The 26192-nt window shown below is 50.5% G+C and overlaps 1 protein-coding gene across 2 annotated transcripts in view; it reads left to right on the top strand.

Moving 5' to 3' along the window:
* Nucleotides 1-20698: 20698 nt before the first annotated feature.
* Nucleotides 20699-26192, top strand: part of ABCG1 (ATP binding cassette subfamily G member 1) — a 53957-nt gene continuing 48463 nt past the window's right edge. For both annotated transcript variants that reach the window (XM_046002165.1, XM_046002166.1), the window contains exon 1: nucleotides 20699-20859. In XM_046002165.1, coding sequence (XP_045858121.1) covers nucleotides 20818-20859 — 42 coding nt within the window. In that variant the 5' untranslated portion in view covers nucleotides 20699-20817. The remainder of the gene's footprint in view (nucleotides 20860-26192) is intronic.

The raw sequence follows: 26192 nt of genomic DNA on the forward strand, positions 1-26192 counted from the left end.
GCCCGATGCGGGGCTCGATCCCAGGACGCTGGGATCATGACCTGAGCGAAAGGCAGAGGCTTAACCCACTGAGCCACCCAGGCGCCCCAATTTTGCTGTTTCTGCTATGTAAAGATACCCCTCTCCCACAGCGTTCATGGTGTGCTGCCCCTGGTCCTGGAGTGCCTGGTCGCACCTTGGGAACCGTCTCAGGAGAAGGCCCCATTGGAACAGAGAGCCTGAGGGTGTAGCTGTCCATGAAAAACACGTTTACATGACAATAATGGAATTTTAGCATCTTAGAGAAAGCATCTTCATGTTACATTATAAATCAATCACCAAAATACGATTTTATTTCCCCCAAATCCATTAATGTACAATTACGAAGACACGTGAAGTATGGTAAGATAAAATGCCAGTAAGAATTCAGGGGCAGTGCGTAGTGGCTACACAGGTCGTAGGGAGCTCTGTTTTTCCGGATGCCGAATCAAGAGATAGGACCTTGTCAACAGCAATTTCAGCGATCCAGGAAATAGGAATGTTGTGCATAAGAAAGCCTTTCCCCCAGAACACTATCACATTCTTTCCCCCTGCAACACCTAGACATCATTGGGCCCACAATAGTTCCAGATTTCTGTGCCCAACTGTGGAATCCTTAACAAGTACCTCTTCTGTGAAGGACTTCTGGAAATTATCCAAGTGTCTTCTTGCATATAAGAGCACGTCTTTCCTCGGGGAATTCTAAAAATATGGCAGGTACTGACTTTCCCGGTGAGGGTGTAGCCAGGGTTGGCAAACACTCTCAGACTGCCCTGCCCCTTCCCTTGGCAGACATCACTAATCACAGACTGCCTATTCCCTTTCCTTGGCAGACATCACTAATCGATCCGGGCACCATGTTCTGCTGAGTCCTGTGGTGGCCTGCTGGGGATGAAGGCAAGGACAGTCATCCTGACTGATCCAACTTGGCCTGGAGGAGGAACCAAGGTTAGATCCTTTGTCCTGATGGGGAGCTCTGGCTGGTTCATCTCCTCTGCTCTTGCTTGGGAGGGGGGTCCACAAGTCAGCCTAGGACTCCAGGCTCTGCTCTCAGAAGCGACTAGAATCTTTACCAGGAGACACTGAGTCAGCCTGGGGCTCAGCTCTTTCCACCAGTCCCCTGCTTTGTCTCATGGCCCTGGCCTTGCCCCCTCTGGGCCACCATGACCCACGACCCCAGCCCCACTTGGAGGCCGGTGGGAGTCCCAGGGCCTGTGTCCCCAAAGATGGGTCTTGTGCAGGAAGGAGGACCCAGCGCATACCCGGCGTCCTGGAGGTCGGAGGCTGAGCTGGGGATATTTTCCAACGAGCAGAGTGCCGTAGGGTTCTCTCTAATGAGTTCCCCGACTCCGTGTGGCGAAGAATTGCAGTAATGCAGGGTGTCTACAAGGGAAACAAGAATGGGCTTTTATGGCTCTGCCTGGGAACCTAACCCCTGTGTCGATGGGAAAACGCACCCTTGATTCTCCACAATAAGCCGGAGAAAGGGCTGGCACGTCCTGGACGGGGAATGCCAGCACCCCGGAGGCAGCGCGTCCCTCCCCCCACCCCCGGGGCCTGGGAGCAGCCGAGGTGCGGAGGTGACACCGACAGACCCCCCCCCCCTGCATCCTGCGCTCCACGGGGGGCGGGGCTGGGGAGGGTCCTTTCTGCTGTGCTCCCCGCGCATTTTGTAAAGCGCTTCTAGAGCCCCAGTCTGCAAGTTGGGATTTCTAGGATTCTAAAAGCAAAGCCCTTGGCAGTTGGTGTCCGGATACCAAGGACGTGGCCTTGGTTCTGGGTGGGCCTGGCCTAAAGAGCGGGTCGGGAGGCGGGGAGGCCTTAATGGAGCTCGTGCTCTGCTCTGGCCCTGCAGGACCGCTACTGCCCAGATGGAATTTTCTTAGACTCTCACCGGTCAAGGCTGGTTCTCACGGGTTCTAGACGTTCGGTGATGTCTCTGTGGCCCTGTCCACCAGCTGCTCCGCGCTCAAGGGCAGCACGTAAAACCCACCCACTCAGCTTAGCCCAGACACCTGACGGCGACCAGCACCTGTCCGCGGTTGACGGCGGCCGCGGGGGGAGCGGCTGTGCGCCAGACGAGCTCTGGTGCGGACCCGCAGCCGTCCTTGCCGCCTTCCAGGCCCTCTGACCGCGCTCAGGCACTTGGCTCCCTTGGCTTTTGTCTCTCCTCTAGGATCCCTCCTCTCAGCCTTCCCCATGGCTACTGCGACTGTCCCCAGGTGTGAGCCGACCCGAGGTTTTGCCAGCATCCTCGTGACGTCTATCAAATGGTGCATGTGTGTTTTCCAGTCCCAACCTTGTGAGATGTTCTCCCTGCTTCTCCCGCGTCCGTGCCCTGAATTTAGCCAACTGGAAGGGGTGGTTGCGGGAATCTGCTGCTGTCCGCGGGGAACATCTTCGGGCCCCTTTTCCGGTGTTGGGGACAAAAGGCTCTGCCGCCAACTTCCTGCTTTTTTGTTGTTGTTGTTGTTGTTGCCATTTTGGTGCCTGTTTTTCTCAAGCCCGTTTAACCTTTGGCATAGCAAGAAAATGTTCCAGGACTTTTTGGGAAGAGCAAATAAGATCGTTGACTTGGACTCGTGCTTTACTTCCCATTTCTTAACCTGTGGTTCATCAGGAAAGCCCCACCCTCTCCTCGTGTCCTCAAGGGCCTCAGTCTGTGTGCCATAGTCTTGCCCCACAGAGACCTCAGACGGCACCACCCTGCAGGACGGGCCGGAGGGTGTGGGCCGCTGCACAGACGCAGATCAGCAGGCCGACTTAGAAAAGAGAATCAGCCACTTGCAGCCCTGGGTGCAGAGCTCCTGGGAGTGTGGGCGGGTTGGCAGCCAAGGGTTGTAAAAGAAATGGGGACACCTAGCCCTCAGCCTGGGCCACCTCCATTGTCCCAGGAGCGGCTCCAAGGCATGGCTCTGGACCTCCTTCCTGGCTCCCCTGGCCGTGCTGATGCACATTCTACGGGTGAAGGGAGGTGTTGATATCCTTGAAGAGCCCCCTCTCCCAGAAGGTTCTGCCTAGAAACTCGATTTTGGAACATTTCACTCCAAATGTGGGTCATACATGGGGGAACTGGCAAGCTTCCATATGGATGGTCCAGTTCAGGGAAAATGGTGAAAGTGATTTCTATCTGTAGACCTGGTGTTGCCAAGACAATGGGGTGTTGTTGGTGGCAGGGACAGACGCCTCCTGATTTCCAGTGACAACATAGCTTGGGTTCTTGCCTGGGTGTTATTACTAAGGGAGTATTGCAACATTCATCCCCTGACCAGTTCCTGGGCGTACGGCAAGAGCACCCACCCCAAACAGCCGCAAGCTGTAGGTGAGAAGTAAGGCATCATTTCCTCTGTGGAAATGGCTTGCGTGTATAGAGGTCAAACTTCAGAGACTGACTCAGAGAAAGCATTAGCAGGGCCTGATTTCAGAATAACCGTGATAAATCTGTGAAAAAGAGAGTAAAAGAGAGATAAAAATCGATGCAAAGAGGAGGGCATTTCACGGGGGAGTCGGAATCTACAAAACTCATGAAATGGACATTTTAGATGCACAAATAAATATCTTGAATGAGAGTATTTCAGATGGCCGTAACAGCAGACAGGATACAGCAGAACCCAAGAAAATAAATTTGAGGACAGATCAGTAGAAAATATCCAAAGCAAATCACGGAGAGAAGAAAACTTATGAACACAGAATAATGTGTAAGACACGTAGGGAGGACGTGACCGAGAGCAAGACAGGTGTAACTGACACCCTGGAAAAAGAGGGGAGAGACGGGGAGGAAAGCGGGGAGAGAAGGAGTATTTGAAGAAATAACAGCTAAATATTTTCCAAATCCTTTGAAAGTAGTAACCTATGGGTCCAAGAAACTAAATCTAGCTAGGATGAATAATTTTTTAAAAATCCAATTTAGGCACATCATAGTAAAATTATCTAATACATCAATTTATACAGTATTATCAGTCATAGGTGATTTGGGGAAATTCACTAATATGTGGAAATTAAACCACATGCTCCTGAATAGACAATACTTCAAAGAAGGGAAGGGAAATTAGAATATGCTTTGCTCTGAGTGAAAATGAAAATGAAATGGGTGAAAATGACGAATACAACATACTGGAATTTGCAGGGGCAGAGGAAACGGTGCCCAGAGGGGAGTTCAGAACCGTATGTGCCAATAGCAAATGAGGAGATCTCCAGATCAATAGCCTGATCTTCCGTCTTGAGAACCCAGACAAAGCAGAGCGAACTCAACCCAAAGCCAGCAGAAAGAAGGAGATCTTTCAGCAGAAAGATCAGAGGTTATTATTGGAGGAAATAAATAATTGGTTTTAGCAAGGTTGCAACATGCGGAAGCCTCCATATAGAAAAATCCATTTTTGTTTCCATACTGTAGCCAGAAACAGCTGGACGGTGGAGTTCGAACGTACCATTTACAATAACATGAAAATATGAAATAGAAGAAAGCTAACGATAAAGACTTATTCAGTGGACAAGAACTATGCACTGGAAACTTTATAGCGCCGCTGAGAAAAACCCAGGGGGACAAGTGGATGGAGAGGTCGTCCACAGCCGTGGGTGAGGACACTCTGTCGTAAGATGTCCATTCTCCTCGAAGGGATCCGTAGATCAGGGCAACCCTCGTCGAAACTCTGATGCGTTTGCTTTCTTCTCTTCTCCCGTCTGATGATAACTGACAAGCTGAGTCCAAAATTTATGTGGAAATACAAAGGGTCTTGATCACTGTCGTATTTCGGGACTTACTTGAAAATTGCGGTAATGGGGGTGCTGTGGTGTTGGTGTAAGGACAGACAGACGGACCAATGGAACAGAATAGACATCCAGGAATGTACCTTCCTCCACGTACGGCTACTTGATTGTATCAAAGCGCCGGTCCAGTTTGATGGAGAGAGGATGGTGTTCTCAGCAAGTTGGCACTGGGACCATCGAGCGAGCATATGGAAATGTGCCCCTGGACCTCTGCCTTTCACAGAGAAATTAATTTAAGATGGATCACGAGCTTAGATGTGGAAACTGGACCAGTGGGGCTTCTAGAAGAACATGTAAGAAACTATTTTCATATTCTTGTGGTGGACAGAGATTTCTTAGAGAAGACGAGCATACAAAGACAGCCCCAACCCATAACCATAAAGGAAATTAGTGATAAATTGGATTTTTTAAAACAAGGAACTCCTATCATGAAAAAACATTGAGAAACTGAATGGCGAGCTCAGATTGGGAGAACGCATTTGTGGGGTATCCATGTGAGGGAAGATGCCTATCTAGAACAAATCAAGAAATCCTACAGATCGATCCTAAAAGCAAAACAATGCAATTTTAAAAGGAGGGGGAAACTGAATGGGCACATCATTAGTCAGGACAGAAAAAGCAAGTTCAAACCTTGGTGGTACAATCATCGCACACCTATCAGGGTGGTCATATTAAAAAAAACCTGAAAATTCCACGTAGGGGGCAAAGGTATGAAGCGGCAGGGGTGTTTCCTTACTGGTGGGAGTACGAACTGGTAGAAAGGTGGAAAGCTGACGGTGGTAGTTATTAATGTCAAACATTCTTACCCCGTAACCCGGAGATTTCACTGCTGGGGATGTCCTCAAGGGAAATGGAAGTCTGGGTCCACCAGGAGACCCGAGCAAGAAGACGGACAGTCGCTTTACTGAGGATGGGTGAAAACCGGGCACAACTCACGTGTCCATCCGTAGTAGCAGAAAGGAAAGTCAGCAATAGACAGAGAAACTGTGGGTGCCCACAAGAGCATGGATGAGTTTCAGAAACATACTGCTGAGTGGAAGAATCCAGACTTGAAGCAGGACGTCCTGTACGCCCAGCCTATGAAGGTCAAGAATAAACAAAACTAATCTATGGCGATTGAAGCCAGGGAAGTGCTTATCTTTACAGATGGGGATGGCTTGGGATCGGGCACAAGGAGCCTTTCCCATGGTGGGAGTGTTCTAGATGGAAATGCTTCACTCATGGTCTGGTGGTATACAAGTGTACACAAGTGTAGAGATACGTAGACTTCACCAAGCCCTATGCTACAATTTTTGTGCTTGCTTTAAAGAAGAAAAAAAGAGTCCTTCTCCCAGGGAAAAAGTTTTGCGATCTCTGGAGCCAGACTTGACTGTTTTGGGTCTGAGATTGGATACAGTCTTGCTGTGTGACCTCAGGCAGGTGATGTTACCTCTCTGTGCCTTACTTCCCCATTGTGGATAAGAACAGTGGTCAGGCTCTTGGGGTTGGGATAAGCATTCAATGAATTAGTGGCTGTAATGTTCAGAGCACGGTCTGGAACCCACCACGGCCTCTGAGGCTGTCAGTTTCTGTTGTCAGGTGATGGCTGGTCTCCTCTAACGCCGTGAGGTCTCAGACGCTCCCCCAGCTCACTTTGCCCCCCACTTTGCAGCAACAGTCGCTGGCCAGGGCTGTCAAGAGACGATGTTATTGAAGTTATGCTAGCCCTTCCGCGAGGAAATACTCCGTTTATCCTTAACGATTACCCTAGAGGCCCTGATGCTTTTTCCTCTTCGCCAGAGTTGTTTTCAACCTGCGTTACAAAAAAGTGAATAAACTCCACAGTGTTCACAAATGTGAAATCTCTCATCTCACCCGGAGTGGGAAATGAGTAGATTTCACACTTGGCCTCTCTGTGGACAGACAGATAGTGGGTGCTATTTTACGCCAGTGACCTTGGAGGGAGCCGACTGACCTCCAGTAACCTCACGGGCTTCCTGTTTGCCGCAGCAACAGTGACACGGGCCCTGTAATTTCACATATGATTGCATGAGGCCTATTTTAAAACCATTCGTCTTGTAGGTGCCGAGAGCAGAAACTGAAATCATTGCCTGTGGTTTGGGGGTTTTCACATGTCTGCAGTGATGAAAACTGAAATGCTGTCCTACAGGGCAGGGTCTTCTTCCCTTTATTAATTGCAGAATAAATACATCTCCCTGCAGAAAGGTCTGCTTTGCAGCAGAAGGGCTCCTCGGGAGGTGTTTACATCTCAGCTGGTGGGTAAGTCACTGACAAAGTGAAAATGTTTCAATATAAATGTATAGAGTAAATGTCATTAGTCGTCGGTCAAAGCAAATATGTCGTGTGTGTTAGTGTAAGCACAAACAATAATTTATATTTGAGCTGAGATGTAGAGTGTCTCTGATTTAAATCGCTGAGTCAGCACATATTAGGGAGCCAGATAGGAGGCAGGTGTCTCTGCTGGGTGCTGGGGCTCAGTGAGAAGGAGCCAAACCTCGCACAGACCAGTGAGGGAAACACGACACATCTGTAAATTGGGATGGTTGCCTCTCAATGAAAAGCGAGAAGCCTTCATTTTTTTCTCCAGTTTTATTGAGAAACAATTGACCATATAATGTTGTACTTGTCCGAAGGTGTACAATAGAATGATGTGATAATGTTGATATCACAAAACAACCACACTCAGTAAGCTAATTAACACCCATCACTGCACGTTATTATAGTTTTTTTCTTGTGATGAGAACGTTTAAGATTCTTCTCTTCGCAGTTTTCAGATACACGATACAATAGTGCTCACCGTGCTGCCTGTTATGGTCTCCAGGACGCATTTGTCTTAGAACTAGAACTTTTAAACTTTGGACCACCGTATCAATGCCTTCACATCGGACATTGGACTGTCGTCACTCTGAACTGGGAGGCCCTTTGTACATTAATCCATCCACTTTTCCTTGCAGAACGTCCCGCGCGGAACGGTTCATCACAGGAGGGAAAGAAGAGTAAGCCGTTTGGGAAGATGGTGAGCGGCAGCAACACTGGGGTGGGGCAGGGAAGGTCGTGGTCTCAGAACCCAGAGGATAAGCTCAGATGCCCACGACCCTTCTGCTCTTTCCCCTTCTCGGCTCCAGGCACCGTAACTACCCTATCTTCCTCAACCATCACCATGGTACTCTTAGTACTCCCATTTTACTGACGAAGATGGAGGCTTTGAGGGGTGAAGACCAGCCCAGCACCACAGGTGGCTAACGATGGGCTGGCATGCCTTCCGTCACTGTCCTTGCAGGTGCCTGGGCACTTGAGCACGCACACACAGGAGTTCTAGTAAGGAGGAAGAGAATCGTCCCGTCCATTCTCACCTCCTCAAGTTGACAGTTGACCAAGAATGATCACAAGTGCTTCCTTGTCCAGCAGCCCACTGTGTGGTCCTGAGCGACCTGGTACCCTCTGGTTTCATGTCCTCTCCCTGTTCATCCCCAAAACTCTGCCACCTGCATCCTCATCCCCCAGTCCAAGTGACATCTGCTCAGTGCCACAGGTGGGTATGAGGCCACCTCGTCTGGAGTGGCCTCACTCAGGACAGTCCTGTGACTTAAAAGAAAATTGACCTTTGGAATTTGAGATAATTGTAGGTTCCCACAGAGTTGTAAGGGAGAACCCAGAGGGATCCTATGTGCTCCTGGCCCAGCTCCCCTCTTGGTCACATCTTGCAAAACGAGTACAACATCACATCCCTGATGTTGATACTGATAAAGTCCAGACACAGATGCCACCCGCGCGAGGCTCCCTCATACCACCCTCCCGCACCCCCACTCTCTTTCTTTCCACTCCATCCCCTCCGTAACCCCGACAATCGCAAGTCTGTCCCCATTTGTGTAGTCATGTCATTTCAAGAACTTCACATGAACGTGGTTGTACAATGTCTAACCTCTTCAGTTCGGCTTTTTCCGGGAGAATTCTCTGGAGATCGACCCAGGCTGTTGGATGTTGAGTAGTTCGTCACTTTGTCTGTTGAGTGGTGTGCCATAGTGTAGACCACAGTTCACTATTTCCTTATTGATGGACTTCTGTGCTGTTTGTAGGGTTTGGCTAATCACAGACAAAGCTGCTGTTCATGTTTGTGTACTAATTTTTGTCTGAAAGTGATTTTTCATTTCTCTGGAACAAATGTCCAGGAGTGCACTGGTTAGAAGTTGAGGAAATTGCCCTCTATTTCTATTTTTCTAAGTTAAAAAAAAAAAAAAAAACAACAACCACGAATAGGTGTTCAATTTTGTCAAGGGCTTTGTCCTTATCAATTGGCATGATTTTGTGATTTTTCTTCTTTAGTCTGTTAACATGGTGAACTTCATGGCTGTGCAAATGTTGAACTAGACTTGCTTGGGATAAGCCCCACGTGGATGTAGTGTATCATTTTAAATGTATATTGCTGAATTCTGTTTGCTACTATTTTGTTGGTGACTTTTGCTTTTATATTTATGAGAGATTTTGATCTGTAGGGTTTTTAAAGATATTGTCTTTATCTGATACCAAGGCTATGCTCATTAAATAAGATGAATTGTGAAGTGTTCCCTCTTTTTTTATTTCTGGAAGAGATTGTAGAGAGTTGTTGTGAATTCTTTAAACACTTGGTAGAATTCTCCAGGGAAGCTGCCTGGGTGTGAAGAGTTCTCTTCCTTCCTTCCTTCCTTTCTTCTTCCTTTCCTCCCTTCCTCATTTCCTCCCTCCCTCCCTCCCTTTCCTTTTCCTTCCTTCCTTCCTTCCCTTTCAGTTTTAAAATGATTAATTCAGTTTCTTTTGTAGTTATAGGGCTATTCAAATAACCTGTTTTATATTCAGTGAGTTGTTGTAATTTGTGCTTTTGAGGAATTCGTTCATTTCATCTGGATTGTCCAATTTAAATGTGCAGAGTTGTTTGTAGTGTTGACTCATTGTCCTTTGGATGTCTGTGGGATCTGTAATGATATCTCCTGCTCCATCTCTAATATTGGTACTTTGTGTCTTGTATGTTTTTCCTTTGTCAGACATGTTGGAGGATTTTTCATTTTTAATCATCATTTCTAAATGATCAGTCAAGCTTTGTGTTCCAATGACTTTCTTTATTCTCCTACTTTTAATTTCATTGATTTCTTGTCTTTATTATTTCCTTTATTTTGGTTTATTTTGTTCTTCTTTTTCTATATTCTTGAGGTGATTAGATTAGATTTTGAATGAGACTTTTCCTAATTTTTTTTTACTTTTCCTAATTTTTAATTTATATGATTTTAGCATTGTAAATTTCTGCTCTGCACGGATGTGGCTCTCACATGTGTACTTTCATTTTAATTCAGTTAACTATATTTTGTTTGCCATTAAGATCCAAGGGTTCAGGGATTGTTTGGAAGCATGTTGCTTAGATTCCAAGTGTTTGGAGATTTTCCCATTATCTTTCTTTTATTGATTTCTAGTTTGACTCCATTTGGGTCAAAGAACACACTCTGCGTAATTTCAGTTCTTTAAATTTAATTTGAATTTGTGGAGGTCTGTTCAACGGCCCAGGCTATGATCTATGGTAGTACCTGTTCCATGAACATTTGAGAAGAATGTGTATTCTTCTGTCATTGGCTGGAGTGGAGTGTTCTATAAATACTAATTGGGTCCTGTTGGTCAGTGGTCAGTCCTGTTGGGTTCTGTGGTCAGTCCTGTTGGGTTCTGTATTCTTGCTAAATTTTCTGTCTAGTTCTAGCAGTTGTTGAGAGAAGCAATGAAGTATCCAACTGTAATTAGGAATTTATCTATTTCTGTTTTGGTTCTATCAAGTTCTGCTTCCCATAGTTTGTAGTTCTGTTGTTTGGTTCATTTACATTTAATGTAAGTATTGACATGTTGGGCTTAAGCACACATTTTATTTTTTTATTTTCTGTGTTCTCAGTTTTTCCTTTACCTGTTTTCTTTTTCCTCCCTGCCTAGGAGTCACTTGAACATTTTTAAGAATTGCTTTTTTGACTTCTCTGTAATGTTTTTAAGAGTATCTCTTTGTATTGCTTTTTTTAGTGGTTTCTCTGGGTATTACATTACATATACATGACATCAGTCTTTTTGTGTCATGTTTTATAAGTCGGAGTGCCATGTACAAATATTGTACATCTCTTTACTCTCCTCTGTTTATAGCATAATTGTCTTTTTTTTTAAGATTTTATTTATTTATTTGACAGAGATCACAAGTAGTCAGAGAGGCAGGCAGAGAGAGAGAGAAAGGAAAAAGCAGGCTCTTTGCAGAGCAGAGCCTGATGTGGGACTCGATCCCAGGACTCCGAGATCATGACCTGAGTTGAAAGCAGAGGCTTAACCCACTGAGCCACCCAGGCGCCCAATAGCATAATTGTCTTCAACATTTACTTCGCACACATTTAGAAGCACATTAGACAATATTACGATTTTTGCTTTAACCATAAAACACAATTTGAAAAACTCAATAGCAGAAGGAAAAGTTTATTTTGCTTATTCATATTTTTGCTTACAGTGCTCTCTTTTTTGATACAATAACATTTCCTTCTTTTCCCATTTTCTTTATGTTTGAGAGAACTTCCTTGTGCCATTCTTTCAGGATAGGTCTCCTGGTAACAAATTTTCTTAAATGTGTCTTGATTTCCCTCTCATTCTTGGATATTTTTCCTGGACATAAGAATCCTGGTTGTTAGTTCTTTCCTTTCGGCAAGTGAAAAGTGTTGTACCAATTCTTTCTGACCACTATTGTTTTCAACAAGAAATCTGCTGTAGTTTGAATTGCTTTTTCTTTCCTGGTAAGATGTCATGTCTCTTTCACTGCTTTCGAGATCTCTTCTTTGCCTTTAGTATCAGAAATTTGACTATGATGTGTGTTATTGTAGATTATTTTGGATTTATTCTATGTGGAGTTACTCAGCTTCTTGAATCCTTTGAACTTGGAGGTTTCTCTCTTTTGCCAAATTTGGGAAGCTTTAGCTATTATTTCTTTGAGCATTTTCTTTTTTCTTAAAGATTTTATTTTTTTTTTTAAATGAGAGAGAGCATGCATGAGTAGGGGGAGGAGGAGAGGAGGAAGGAGAGAGAGAATCTCAAGCAGACTCTACGCTGAGTGTGGAGCCTGTCTCAGGGTTCAATCTCATGACCCCAAGATCATGGCCTGAGCCAAAGTCAAGATTCATATGCTCAATGGACTGAGCCACCCAGGCACCTCTCTTTGAGAATTTTCAACCTCTAATCACCCTTCTGAAACTCTCGATTTGCCATTAGATCTTCTGTTATAGTCCCATATGTCCCTTAGCTTCTGCTCATGTTTCGTACATCCTCTATTCTCTCTGTGTCCAGACTGGGTAATTTTGTTGTTCTTTTGTCCAGCCCATTGATTCTTTCCCTTCTGCTCTCCATTCTGCTGTTGAGCCCATCTGCTGAGTTTTCCAATTTAGGTATCACATTTTTTAGTTCTAAAATTCCTTTTTTTTTTTTTTTGCTATCTTTTATTCCTTTGTTGAGAGTTTCTGTCTTTTCATTTGTTTCACATGTGTTTGTAATTGTTCACTGAAGCATTTTGATAGTGCCTGCTTTTAAATCTTTGTTAGGTGATTATAACATTTTTGTCATCTTGGTGTTAGCATCTAGTTATTGGTTTTTTAAATTGTGGATTTCTTGGTTCTTGGGTAATGAAAGACTTTTGATGGAAACCTAAATATTTTTGGTATTGTGTTATGAGACTTTAGATCTCATTTAAGCTTTCTGTTTAGTTGACTTCCTCTGACATCATTCAAGTAGGAGAAGTGGGAAGGCACTGCCTCCTTACTGCCAGGTGAGGATAGACGTCCAGGTTCCCTGTTTGCTGACATTCAAGGGAGGAGCTCCTCGTTATTGCTGGAAGGGTTGGCCACCACCCACACCTCCCTGGCCAGGAGAGGTAGGAGACCTTATTATTGTTCCTCACTTGATCTCCACTGACACCATGATTTGGGGAGAGTGTAATGTCCTTGTTAACACCATGTGGTAGTGAAAGTCCTGAATCTGCTGAGTCTCTTCTCCCACCACTCCAGTGAGGGAAGGAGGGGCTCCTCATTACCACCTGGTGGGCATGGTTCCAGCCTCTGTATATGGCCTTCTCTGACACCATTTTGAAGAGGGATGGGGGCAGTTTGGGGTGCTTACACCCTGAGGAGGGTGGAAACATAGGATCCCCACTCACCTTTATTAGTGTAGGTGGGGTGTGGTGTTTGACTGGAGTAGAGCAACAATTGTCTAAAAAATTTCTATATTTCTAGGGTGCCCCTTTTCTGTTCTTCAGTCAGAGAGAGTAGCCTTTTGTTGGGGCTTCTTTGTGTGTGTCCCTGGGTATTTCCAGGTTGTTGGTTTCTTCAAATGAAGGTCTGGGATATATGAGGCACAAAGAAAACCCAGGGACCTCACCAAAGTGTGGTTCCTTGGGTCCTAAGGTCCCCGGGCCATCTGGCTTGTGCTCCCCACCTTTCAGGGTCTCCTCACGTCCTTTGCACAATGTCCAGTGTTTTTAGTTGTGCTCAGGCTGGGGGAAGAGAGAAAAGCATATATCTCTATCTCTCCACTAGCCTGCCTGTGATTTTTAACAGATTGAGTGTGGGCTTCTTGAGATCTCTGTCCCTGTTTGAGAGAGCTGTGATTCTCAAATGCAAGGGGTGTTTAGCAGGAGTCAGGAGACCTGGGGCTTTTCAAACCTTAAGGAATCTCAATCTCCTTACTTCCAAGTGGCAAGATCATTTCCTGAGATCATTTCTGAGGCTAAGTTCCTTACTGTAGCTCATTTCACCTCCCCTCCCTTAAAAAGTAGCCAAGTCTTTTTTTTTTTTTAATTAAATTGTTTTTCTTTTGCTTTGGGGACTTTTGAGTTGCAGGGACTGATTAGAAGTTTCCAAACATACAGAAGATAATCTCTCCCAACCAAATTTTTGCTTTCAAAAGCCCAAGTTTAAGTAGGTGATTGCCCAGGTCTTCCTGGGAGGTAGGAGAAGGGGAGTTGGAGACCTGGAGAAGAAAGGCAGGAGACTCAGGGTGAACATCCCAGGCCTGCAGAAGGGGAAAGGTAGGGTTTTCAAACTACAGAAGAGCTCAGGCATCCCAGGGAGTCAAGAGGGCTTCAGGGCACTGGACTCACAGGGCTTCAGCTGTGGTCTTTGGAGCCAGGAGGAATAGATCTGTGCCTGAGCTGGCATGGCATGGAGACACTGCCTTCCAGGGACCAGGGACATATTATTTGACTGCTAAGGAAAGTAAAACGTGGCCTGTCCTGGACCTGGGGCTGGGGTGTTGGATTCACATGTGATCCAGTGATGGTATCTGCCCCCCTTTGCCTGCAGGGGCATCCCGAGTGTCCCATGGGATCATGCATGGTTCAGTACTTTCCGAAACATCGGACGTTATTCAACATAGCTCTTGATATTTATCAAGTGCCTACTCTGGCTAGAAGACATGCTAAGAATGATGTTGGAGGCAAAGATACATTCCAGAGACACTGGGATTTATGATTTCCTGAGGGAGATAAGGCAAGTGCCCAGATGAACAGAGACCAAGGCAACCAAGCATTATGGGGTTGACCTATAAACTATTTGTGAGGATTTCCCCATAAACTGGCTTAGGCGCCCCGACTTTTAATAGCCTATTTGTCCTAATCAGGATTTTTAGGCTGCAAGGGAAGGAAACCTAATTTATGCTGATTCAAGGTCAAAGGGAGAGTACTGGTTCTCATAATGAGGGTGACCAACATTTGCGTCCAAGACGCACACGGTGAGCGGGACGTGATTATCACAGAATTGACTCATTCAATCCTCCCAACAATCCTGGGATGGGCACAGCTGTCAGTCACTCTGTAGCTGCGGTCATGGAGGTACCGGGAGACACAAGCTTGTTCCAGGGGATGAGCACTTCCTGTCATACAGCACAGCCTCTGTGTCTCCGTGGTCTCCCTTCCCAGCTGGCTGGTCTCCGCAGGCAGGGAAGGTGGCCACCATATGGGGCTGTCAACCCCCAAAGGAAAGGAAAGACTCTCCTTCTCAGGGCCCGGGTAAGTCCCAGGGGGAACTCTGATGCGTCCCCTACCCCCAGGCTGGTAAATCCTCTCCAGGACAAACGCTGTGGCCTTAGGGATGGAATGTTCTGACTGGTTCCGGGTGGGGCTTGCGTATTCGGATTGATACAGGCAGTTAGGGCAGGGCAGCTCTGCAGAGGAAACTTGGGGCGCACCCCCCAAACTACCAGTTGTTTTTTTTTTTTTCCCAACTGGGCCCTTGAATGGGAATGGTGGGAGGCTTTTATTTCTGTGTGGGAGGCGGCGTCCAGTAATTTTCCGGTGTCTGTCTCTTCGACTTCTGTCCTGGTCTTCAGCTTGGAGGTCATTTCATCGCCAGATGGTACTTCCTCTTTCTTCACTTGTGGAAATTGTTTCCTAGAACTTTCTTGCCGCTCTCTGCTCTATGCTAATGGAAGAAAACAGGAATCATCGCCACACGAACTTTTTCCTGACTTAGCTTATGAGTATTGGCTTGCATTTTTCTTTCCCCGAAAACGTCCCTCACTAACCTCATCCTTCCATCTTTGGCACTCCCCCTCTCCCGACCTCCACCCTGCATGCACCTACCTCCCCTCCTCTGCCCCCACCTCCTGAAAGGTGAGGAGGGAGGGGTCCCCTTTGGAGCTGGGATGCTGGAGACAGAACACGACAGGGGGCAGGAGGGCCAGCTGAGGAGGAATCCGGCAAACGGAAGAGGCAAAACAATGTTGCTTTAAAATGAACCAGCTACAGAGTTTCCATTTGGTTGTCAGACGCAGCGTTAGGCCGCCACCCTCCCTCCCTGATACACTGTGTCCGCTGCCTTTTCCCATCTCTGCCCACAAGGGCTGGGACACGGTTGTCCTCTGCACTCCCCCCTACCTCCGAATAGTCTTTCTTCCTTCCTTGCGTCCCCTCCCCTCCTGCCTTCGCTCTTTCTCCTTCTCTCTCACTCACCCAAATTCTTCTTTTCTTTTCCTCATTCTTGCACTCTCTTCCTTGTTTTGTTTTTTGTTTGTTTTTTGTTTGTTTGTTTGTTTAAGTGGAGGCATTTGCTTTTATGGCAACAGAGGTAGAAAAGGCCCAATGGTCCTAATTCCCTGTTAACACGACAGGAAACGGATCAGAGAAGCCCACAAATCAGGGGCCCCTAGCGGAGGTAGATCTCTAGCCCAGCACAAGGGGGGTTTCCCACAGGGACGCCTCCAGGCATGCACACACCCCTGCTGAATACGGTCCTAGATGCGGGATACAGCAGGGGTGGGGTTCGTCCCCGCTGGCCAAGCTCCAGGAGTCCCTGTCACATCTCCCCACTCTGTCTGCCAAGAGAAGGGATGAGCCCCCTTCCCGGCTGCCTGGTGCAGCACCAACATTTTGCTTTTATTTGTCTGAAAACATTTACCTTCAGAGCCAGAGCTTTGGGTGGTGGAAAGCAAGCAAGTCAACACCTCCTACACCGTCCCCTCCAGAATCGAGTTCCCTGGAGGCTCTGGGGAAAGCAATCTCATGGTCACTGTGCAGCCCTTAATGTGGTGGAAGGGGGGCTGGGGAAGGGCCAGGGGGACCCGCCTTCTTGAGCTTCTTGTTTTCCTCCACGAAATGGTGATTTGTCAAGTGAGGGAGACGTTCCCCTGGCGGAATATGGGTGGGGCAGGCACTTCTCTGCAGTGGGGTCTCGAGCGTCTGGGAACTGCCTGATGGATTGACTGAGAAAGGGGCAGGGCCGCCCAAGACCAGGAGGCCCGTTGTCCCCATTTGGTCCCTCCCCTAAACGACATAGCAAGGCCTCCTCCAGCTTTAGGGAAAGAATTACCCCTCAAGTGTGACGCTCACAGAACGACTTAGAAACATACCCAGTCCAGGGGCGCCTGGGGGCCTCAGTGGGTTAAGCCTCTGCCTTCAGCTCAGGTCATGATCTCAGGGTCCTGGGATCGAGCCCCACGTTGGGGGTGGGGTCCCTGCTCAGTGGGGAGCCTGCTTCTCCCTCTACCTCTCCTCTACCTCCCACCCCTGCTCGTGCTTGCTTGCTCACTCTCTTTCAAATAAATAAATAAAATCTTTAAAAATTAAAGGAAAAAAAAAAGAAATGTACCCAATCTTGATGAGAACCGCAGCTCTCCCGTCTCCCCATTACTGCCTGATGATACTTCAGGGGACGGTTTTTCTCCATCTTGCACCCGGCCATCCCCAGCCCGTGTTCCAATGTGGAGATCAGCTTTGGGCAGAGCAGGAAATCTTTTTTTTTTTTTTTAAGATTTATTTATTTATTAGAGAGGGGGGGGGTGCACGTGTGAGTCAGGGGAGAGGCAGAGGGAGAGGGAGAGAGAGAATCCCAAGCAGATTCTGTGCTGAGCTCAGAGCCCGACATGGGTTTGATCCCAGGACCACAAGATCATGACCTGAGCTGAAACCAAGAGTCCGACACTCAACAACCTGAGCCACCTGGATGCCCCCAGAACATGCAATCTCTGAGTGTCCTCTGAACGTGGGGCGAAAGTCAACCTAGTAAATGAAGTTCAGGTTGGTGTTGTTCTGTGGTTGAGCAGAACAAAGTCAGTTGATGGGGTCCACCTAGGTGAATGCAGAGTCAGCCCCCCTGTCATCAAAGAAGGCTCAAGGTCAAAACTGTTGAAAGCCAAATTACCAAAATACGAAAAATATTCTCTTAATAAAGAATATGTTCATTATATTTCTTCCTAGCCAGCTGGGAGCAGGGAGGCTGGGAAGCCACAGGGTGTCCCTGAAGGTTTCTCTGGAGGGATCTCGAGTTTGGGACCTGCAGGGGTGAGACAGCCCAAGACGGCAAGCCCAGCCTCACCCCCTTGCAGACCGTGCCTCATGTCAGTCCCCAGGCCCACAGTGATCCCATCTGGATGTCTGACCTACCCCTCCCTCACTTCACCCCCCTTCAATGGGCACCAAGAGCAGGACCCCTGCAACAGAGACCGGGTGCCTGGGGTGTCCCCATTGCCCCGCCATTTCCCAGCCTCAGTGGCTAGAAGTCTGGCAGAGATAAATTGGACAGTCCTTCAAATGGAATTGAGGGGATAAAGGGCAAACCAGGCAACTGGAATGACATAATTATAAGGAAAGTGAAATCAGTCCCTGGTGGTGGAGTCCACTGACCTGCTTGTCCTGGGATATCGGGGGGCCGGTTCTGCAGCTGGGAAGTGTGTCCTTACCAGTAGTCTGAGTGGAGCCTGGGGCCACTGTCTCCTCAGCAAGGGGAGGGAGTGTCTTGAATAGGTGGTCAGTGGGTCCCCCCAAGGTTCACAAGGGACACTGAGTCATGGGACCCATGAAGAGAAAGGTAAGCAGGAAGAAGGCCATGGTCTAAGAAGCAATATTGGGGAGAGGGGGGTTTTCTGGGGTGTTTGGCCCAGAGAAGTGAAGGTCTAGAGAGAAATAGGGTTTCTTGGTTGAATAACTCAAGGCCTACTGTGGGGAGGAGGGCCTGCCTGGCTCTGTGACTTGATGTCGTAGCAGAAATCTCCATCGGCTTTGGGGTCTGTACTGGACAGTCCTTTGATGAGTTCCTCTTGTGTTTGCCTGCTCTGCACATACACTTCTGCTCAGAGCGCCCCTAGACGACCTTGTGAAGCACCCATGTCCCAATCTTTCTGCATGGTTGCAGTGAGGCTGCTCTTCCCTTTGGCCTACTTGGCCCAGCGAATCGGTGTTTGGCAATGCCACCCCAGCGGGGGACAGTGACTGGCTACTGGCTAATAGGGGGCAAGCCGGGAGCGGCTGGGGAGGGGGGCTTTCCAGAGACAGCCTTGCTGAGGGGGAAGCCAGCCCATGGAAAGTAGAGGCATGGAAAGAGCTGGAGTCCAAGAGCTGAGGACACAGTATGGGTCCTTGGTCCCAGCAGGCTTGAAACCAGCACACCCTGAACCTCTCCGTTACCTGACAATGCACTGCCTTCAGCGTAAGCCCAGCTGGGATCGGGTTTCTGTTACTTACAACCAGGAGTGCTGTTGCAAATGCCGCAGGTCCAACTTATTCTACCGCTTGCTTATTCCCTAAGTTGGCACAAGACGGATGATACCAGGGAGGCTTGCTTGCTAGGTGCCATGCATGGTGGAATGTGCTAGACGTGCACTATTTCCCACACGACTGAGAGTCATCTTATCCAGCATGCAGATGTACAAGTAAGGAGTCCTTCAGCGCCTATAATGGAAAAGCCAGCAGCTTGTGCTCTGCCAGCAAGGACTCCCTTTCCCACTGTCTTCCCTCTCTGGCTTCACACTCAGGCTCTACACTTTGTCCCCCTGGCCATCCCCAGAAGCCCAGCAGGCATTGCCTTCCACCTCTAACTCCTGACCAACCGTTGCTATAAATCACACCATACAGAACAGGGTGGGGGGTGGGGTCAGGAGGTTTCTGGAGGGAAATTCTGCGCTCATACGTGGGAGTGAGGAGACTTGGCAGTGGACAGAAAACAGAGGCCAGCACCACAAGGCTATGATGTCACATCTCCTGCCCCGATCACGTAACTGGGCAGCGTCCAGACAAATGCTTGTGGCAAAACTCTCCCCTGCTGTGTTCTGCGTCTTCCTCTGATTGCTTCTTGTCCTGTCTGCCTCTGGAGTAGGCGGTGGGCTGCTGGACAAGCCACCAGCCCTGGACCCCAAAAGTGAGGCACTTTCTCCCTGCCTTTTGGCCTCATCTCTCCCCAGAAGGTTTGTGGATTTGAATCCTCTTTCCAGCACCTTTGTAGTTTTCTGGCTCCCCTGTACACTGAAGGCAACACACAGCCTGCTGGGCTGGGTACGCAGAGCAGCCCCTGAAAATACAGTGGTCATGTTTCCTTCCTCTCTGTCAAAGACAGAATAGAGGTAATGCATTGATCTCCTAGTGCAACTAGTCAGACAAAAGCAGGGCCCTCCTCCCCCTGAACTTGACATTGTACCTCCTTTCCCTCCTTTGGGTTGAGAGAAGTTGGCTATGCTTGTCAGACCTCCGGGTGCGAAGTCCACCTGCCAGGTGTGCTGGAGGTGAGGGAAGACGTGTTCCTACCTGCGGTCCCAACAGGCAAACCACTGAACAAAGGCGCTGGCCTCTGAGACTGGGGGTAAGAATGTCTTGTCACCACGGTTACCAGGAAATGCTCCCACTTACATATAATAAGGGCTTTAGAAGACTCCAGGCCATCTGATATTCCAGCTGGGGCCAAATGATTTGAGGGTGTCTGGAGGTCCATTCCTTATGCAGTTACCCGAACACGGCGGTGGGCCAGGTACTGAGCCCCGCCCTGGAAACAAGCCTTTATTTTATTGGGGCGGGGGCGGGGGGGGCAGGGCAGAGGCCTGGGCACCGTCACCCAGCGTCCCCTCGTTACCCAGCCTTTAGTCCTGCCTCTGGCCACGACAGTGCTGCAGGAAGGAGTGTTTGCACTGTCTCAGTGCGTGTGTGCGTGTGGGGGGGTCACCCCAGATACGGAGCTGTGGTTGGCGGGGGGCGTTGGCGAAGCCAGGTGGTCTTCTTTAGTCCTCACGCTCCTACCTGGAAGAAGGGCAGACGAGAAAACGAGAAAAGAAAAGAAAAGACCCTGCCTCCTCCGCTTCCAGTCTCCCCGACGCCCCCCCCGGCACCACGCACACAGCCGTGCGGGCTTGGAGGCGGCCGTCCTGAAGGGAGACCCCGCTGTCGGTCGGGCGCTCAGGGCGGCTGGTCCACCACCCCCCCCTCGAGTTTCTGGGCGCGGGGGTCTCCGGGGCTGGGGAGGACCCGCAGCACCTGCCGGCCCGGGCAGCTGGCACTTCCGCGGGAGCAAAACAAGAGCACGCGCACCTGCTGGCTCCGCCCCGCCCCGCGCGCCGGCCAATCGCGGGGGCGTGGGCGGGGCCGGCGCGGCGGGGCGGGGCCGAGGAGCCCCAGCGGCAGTCAGAGCCGGAGCCGGCGCGGGGCGCAGCGGCCCAGCCTAGAACGAGCGCAGCCTCGTGCCCGCCGCCCGTGCCCGCCGCCGCCGCCCGTGCCCGCCGCCCGCCGCCCGTGCCCGCCGCCCCCGGGGCATGGCCTGTCTGATGGCCGCTTTCTCGGTCGGCACCGCCATGGTGAGTGAGCGCATCCTCCGCCCGCGGGGCTAGCTTCCGTCCTCCGGCAGAGCCAGGAGCGCACAAAGACCCGCACCCTCACCCTGACGGCCGCCCCTGGGTCCCCGGGGCGAAGCCCGGCTCCGACTGCCCGCCCCGACCACCTGGAGCCGCGGGGTGCTCCTTGCGCCCGCAGGGGCCGCGGTGCAGGCGGAGGGGCCGGGAGCGTGCGGGGGGCGGCCAGCAGCCCCACAAGTGCACGATGGCCCCCCCTCGGCCCCCTCCGGGTAGGGGCCTGGGCCGGGTTCCCGAGCGCACTGGGGAGGTGGCAGCTTGGGTCGGAGGGAAGGGGCGGGGGTCCTCCCTGCCGGCGCGCGGCCGGGGCTCGGGAAGCGGCACTTCTCGCGCCACCCTCCGGAGCGCCGGGCACGGTCTGGGGGAACAAAAGAGGGAGCTGCTCCCCGAGAACCGGAGCCTGCTCTGCCCCTGGAGCTCCCCGGGGGACAGCAAGCTCTCCCGGATCTGCTGGGGAGGGGGCGGCGGATTCCGGGGAGGCAGCCCAGGGACCGGCCTGGATACCTGCAGGCCACCTTTTCCGCACCCTGGACAGAGACCAGGGTGGGGACAGGGACGCGGGTCTCCCGCTCCTGAGGGTGCCAGATCCGTAGGGGACCCCCGGGCGCCGGCAGATGAGTGCCAGACACAGTGACATCACAGGCTCGTCCCAGGGATGGTCCAAAGTCTCCTCTTGCCCCTTTCTTAGAGCTCCATAAACTCACATTAGGAAAAAAAACAACCCCAAATACCCAGAACAACACACTAACCGCCGACCCATGCATCCTGGGGCCTTTTATTTTTCTGCCTGGCGCCCTGACCTTGCAGGTCAGCACTTACGGACTAGATCTCGGGTCATCTAAAGTACAAATTGGAAGTATTCCGAATCCCAGCCCACCTCGCCCTCCCGCTGCAGCCCTCTCTCCGTCGTCGTCGTCTGCCTATGGATTTACTATCCTGCTAATTACTCCCCATAGGCTGGGAGCCCACAGCGCGCAGCACGCACCGGGGTTCCACCCCCACCCCTCGCCTTATTTCATTTTTAGCATCCTGTGTTTGAAGTCAGCAGGGCTCGGCAGGATTTGACCGACAGTTACCTCTCGCCTTGAGCCCAAGGAAAAAAAAAAGCGTAGCTGGCTGTCTGCGCATGCGCTCGCTCACCACCGCATCCCAGGCCTCCAAACAGGTTACCGTAGAACACATACCGAGCGTCGCCGGCTCATTATATAATGATTTTGTGTAAACCGATAGAATGGGGCTGCAGGCGTGCTTAGGACGTTGGTGGAGCAGGGCCGGGGGGCGGGGGGAGGGGGACTCCCGACCAGGTCCCCTCTGCGGGCGTGCCTTGCCTTCCTTCCTTGTCTTCTCACGCAGGAGGTGGGGGATGGAACCCCAGGAAAGGCAGCCCCTCCTCCTGACATTTGCTTTTATCTGGTCCAACGTTCGGGTAACGCCTGGCCATTCTTCCTTTCACATTTGTGCATCGCTCTGGGATTCCTAAATTATGCTGATAATGGGAAATTCGGGAGGTTTATTAGGGTAGGTGTAGGTAAGGAAGGTTTCAGACCTTTTAGGTGCCAGGTAACTCTTGAAGTCCTTTCCAAGCTGCAAAAGTGGCTTCTACGTGTGAAAAAACAACGAATTGGAATGTTTTAAGGTATAGATTTTTTTTTCATGTCAGAATTTTTTAGTGCTATCTTAGTTTGGTGCAGACCCCACTGTTCTGTGCTCACGTGGAGACCCTAACCGCTGGGCTTATTTCTTCAGGGAACATTGTTTTGTTTGAAAAACCATTTTCCTCCTCAAAAATCTTGTACTTTTTTTTTTTTTTTTAGTTTAAAACATTCTACCCAAGTCGTAAACAAAGAGCCCCTGAGAGAGCCCCAGCATCCTGAGCCTTCCCTCACCCCCTTCTCTGGGGTCCCACCTGGGACTGACTGCCAGGTGTGAGTCTGGAACAGCTGACTTGGAGGTTGGGCAAAGCACCTGGCCTTGTGCTGGGCTGGGAGGGGCAGGCACAAGGTTCTAGCAGGATGGTGGGGTTCGGGGCTGTTTGAAATGGGGTTCAGTGGTGATGAGGTCATCGGTCTCAGTGACCACACACGGAGTACCTGCCTTTGGCTTAGTTAAGGGTGTGACATGTGGATTATTTCCCTCATGGCCGTGGCCTTGAAGATTCTTGGCTAGTGTTTTCCTCTCAGGTGGCCAGGGTACCCGGCAGGGATCTGCCCTTCAGTTGAAGGGTCCACTGGTCTAGGTGGGCACCAAGCCCAGCAGCGACACATGGGAGAGAGAACTGAGAGAGAAGCGTGTGCCAATGCCTGCCGCGTGCATCTTCCTCTTCCCTTTCCTCCCTTCCCCATGAGCTGTGGGAAGAAGTTTCTATCTCTTATTGCGTGTCCCTGGGTAAATAGCGTGAACCAGCCTCACAGCGGCTTGGGGGCCTGTTAGAGACCCTCCCCAGTGAAACAGGCATCTCTGTATGCTTGCATTTCAAGTGAAATCAGCACGCAAGAAAATATTCTCAGGAACGACAGGCAGCAACAATCCCAGATAGGTCTCCTCGGCATTCAACACCCATGAATGGATTTACTATTATTTACCACTTATTATGCGGCACAAATTGTGTGTGGACGGGGAGGTCAAAGATCCCAGATGCTGGGAAAAAAATAGGGAAACATACAACGAAAGGGAACCAATGGGGAGGGAAGATGTATTTGTTTCATTTTTAATGAGCTCAGGAGGCTGAGGACAAGCTAGCTGTATAGCTGTAACCTACATTGCTGGCCGCTCTGGTGTGCGGATCCGTTTCCAGAGAGCTGGTCTATTTCAGAATGACAGCCACTGCCTCCCATCATCCAGGGTTTCATGATTTTATTAATTGGGCAAGGTCATTGGACATCCATGGAAGAAAGGTGGGTAATGGTATGCACAGCTTGGGTGTCAGTATTTGGGGGGGGTGGGATTATCTGGTTTCCTCAGTTCCTTGTGGCTTTTACTCTAATGGGCAGGGGCTGGCATGACCCAGGGTCATGTACAACTTGCCTCTAGAAAGGGAAGCAACATGCGAGTGCTGTTAAGGACACTGGGATAGCAGGGCACAGAGGGGAAGCCACAGGAGCTGGACCCTGGCTTGACTACTCATGAACCATGGGTCTCGGGCAGGAGGCGTCTCTGTGTCTTAGAGCCCAATCCCGAACAGAGTGGGAGACGGCGATCCCTGCTCTGCTGCGGAGATAGTAAGAGGCGTCCTTTCTGCAGCCCAGAGTTTCCTGGGTCCAGGGCATTTTTGGGTCCATAGTCACTGTTGTCTGTGATCACTCACCTGGGATGCAGGAGGCATTATTTAATACTTAAATAATGAGTCCTTGACTCTGCCTCCTCCCACCCTGTCTCCCAGATCAGTTTAGTCACCCCGCTTTGTCCTACTGGCCTGTCCGCTTGCCTCCCTCCCCACCGCCATTAGCTGCTTAAGGCCACCATCTCCTTCCCAGCTGCATGTCGCCGCAGGAGATGGTTTGTAATTACAGTTTCTGGTCCGTTACCTCTATTTCAGAACCCTTGGTGCCCCCTCACCCAGACTTCTAGATAAAGTGCAAAATCCTTCCCAGGGTTTGCAAGTGTTTCACACACAGACCCCATGCATCTCCGGTTTCCTCTGGCCCTCCCAGCCCCCTCCCTCCCTCCCACCGGGAATCGGAGCTCCAGCCTCTGAACGTCCCTCAGATCCAGATGTTCTGCTCCCTCCTGCCGCTGAGCCTTTGCACATTCTCTTCCCTTGCTGGCACTCTCCTCCCACCCCACCTGGTCTCATTCCGGCTCTGGCCTCAGGGCATTGTGACTGCCCGCAGCATTCTGCTTGAATGGGGAGCTTGCTGTCTGCCTGGCTGGCTCTTGACCCCCAGGGCTTCGCTGGGGGCTCTCATTCCTGGCCGAGTGGGCGAGCAAGAGAAGAGACAGGCTTGGAGTCTGCCTGCTGCAGCCCTGTGGTGGTGCCAGGGAGAGGGGCACAGTCTGGATGGGCCGTGGCAGCCGGGATGCCAGAGTGGAGGTCCTGGGAGCCACCTCTGGTGGGGAGCCGCTGGATCTCCCTGCTCCCAGCTGACCCCCCCACGGCTGGAGCTGGGGCTGCCCGTAGGATGTGGGTTTGGAAGCAGACATTTCGCTTTTCCTCGGAGGTGGCTGGTGAGGGGAGCACAGGCTCCGGGGGGCAGGCCTGGAGCAGACGGGTGGCGCTTGGCGCCCGCTGTCCGTGCTGGAGCGGTGTTGCCTGTGTCTGCCCGGTGGCCAAAGTCAAGTGTGTGCTGAGCTAGGGCAGGGCCTGCGGTCATTCCTTCAAGGGCCCCAGCATGGAAGGCAGTGGGCAGAGCCAAGGCAGAAGCCATGTCCCACAGCACACCCCCTCCCTCCGGCCCCCACCGCAGAGCAGGGGGACCCTGAGGATTCCACGGCCAGGCAGACGCAAGCCTTCCCGGCCTCGGCCTCGGGACCGCGGGAACCTACTTCTGTTTGCATGCGAAATGTTTCACATGTTCAGTGCCAGCAGCAAACCGAGCTTAATTTTCTCAGTTTTACTTGGCACTTGAATTTTTATCCACAGAATGTTATAGTCAGTGAGCTAAGTTTTGATTTGGTTAAGCTTTTCAGAGGTAGGAGATGCCCGGGAGGGCTGTGTGTGTCTTTTACTTAAACAGCAAAGCAACATTTTCAAACATGACGAGAACCCGAAATCCGTGTGCCCACATCTCCCCTTGCCCGACGTGTGCTGCTAAATAGTCGGAAACTTAGAGCCCGCCGAAACTTTTTTAAAAGATGTATTTGTGTACTATTTTAGAGAGGGGGAGGGGTGGAGGCAGACAGAGAGAGAGAGAATCTCAAGCAGACCCCCACTGAGCAAGGAGCCCGATGTGAGGCTCGATCTCGCGACCCTGAGATCATAACCAGAGCTGAAATCAAGAGTCTGACATTTAACCAGAGGAGCCACCCAGCTGCCCCAGGCCTCCGAGATTTCTGAGGCTTTCAATGCTGTGATGGAAATAACGCCGGCTTTTCAATGGTGCAGTCAGGGACCCTAAGAGGGCGCTCTAGTGGCGGAGAGCAGGGTGTCCGAGGTCCTCCCGCGGGCAGAAGGGCCAGGATCATCGGCGACGGTGATCGATGGGCTCTCCCAATACGGGACTCAACCGGATGGAGGAGAGGCACCAAAGGCCCTCACTTTGGCACCTTGCAACGTTCTCTTTGGACTCGAGAGACAGCCAGGAAAAGCAGCACGCAGTCTCCGCCCGCTCCAGGGTTCCTCT

This window comes from Meles meles, chromosome 4 (assembly GCF_922984935.1).
Source record: "Meles meles chromosome 4, mMelMel3.1 paternal haplotype, whole genome shotgun sequence".
NCBI classification, from domain to species: Eukaryota; Metazoa; Chordata; class Mammalia; order Carnivora; family Mustelidae; genus Meles; species Meles meles.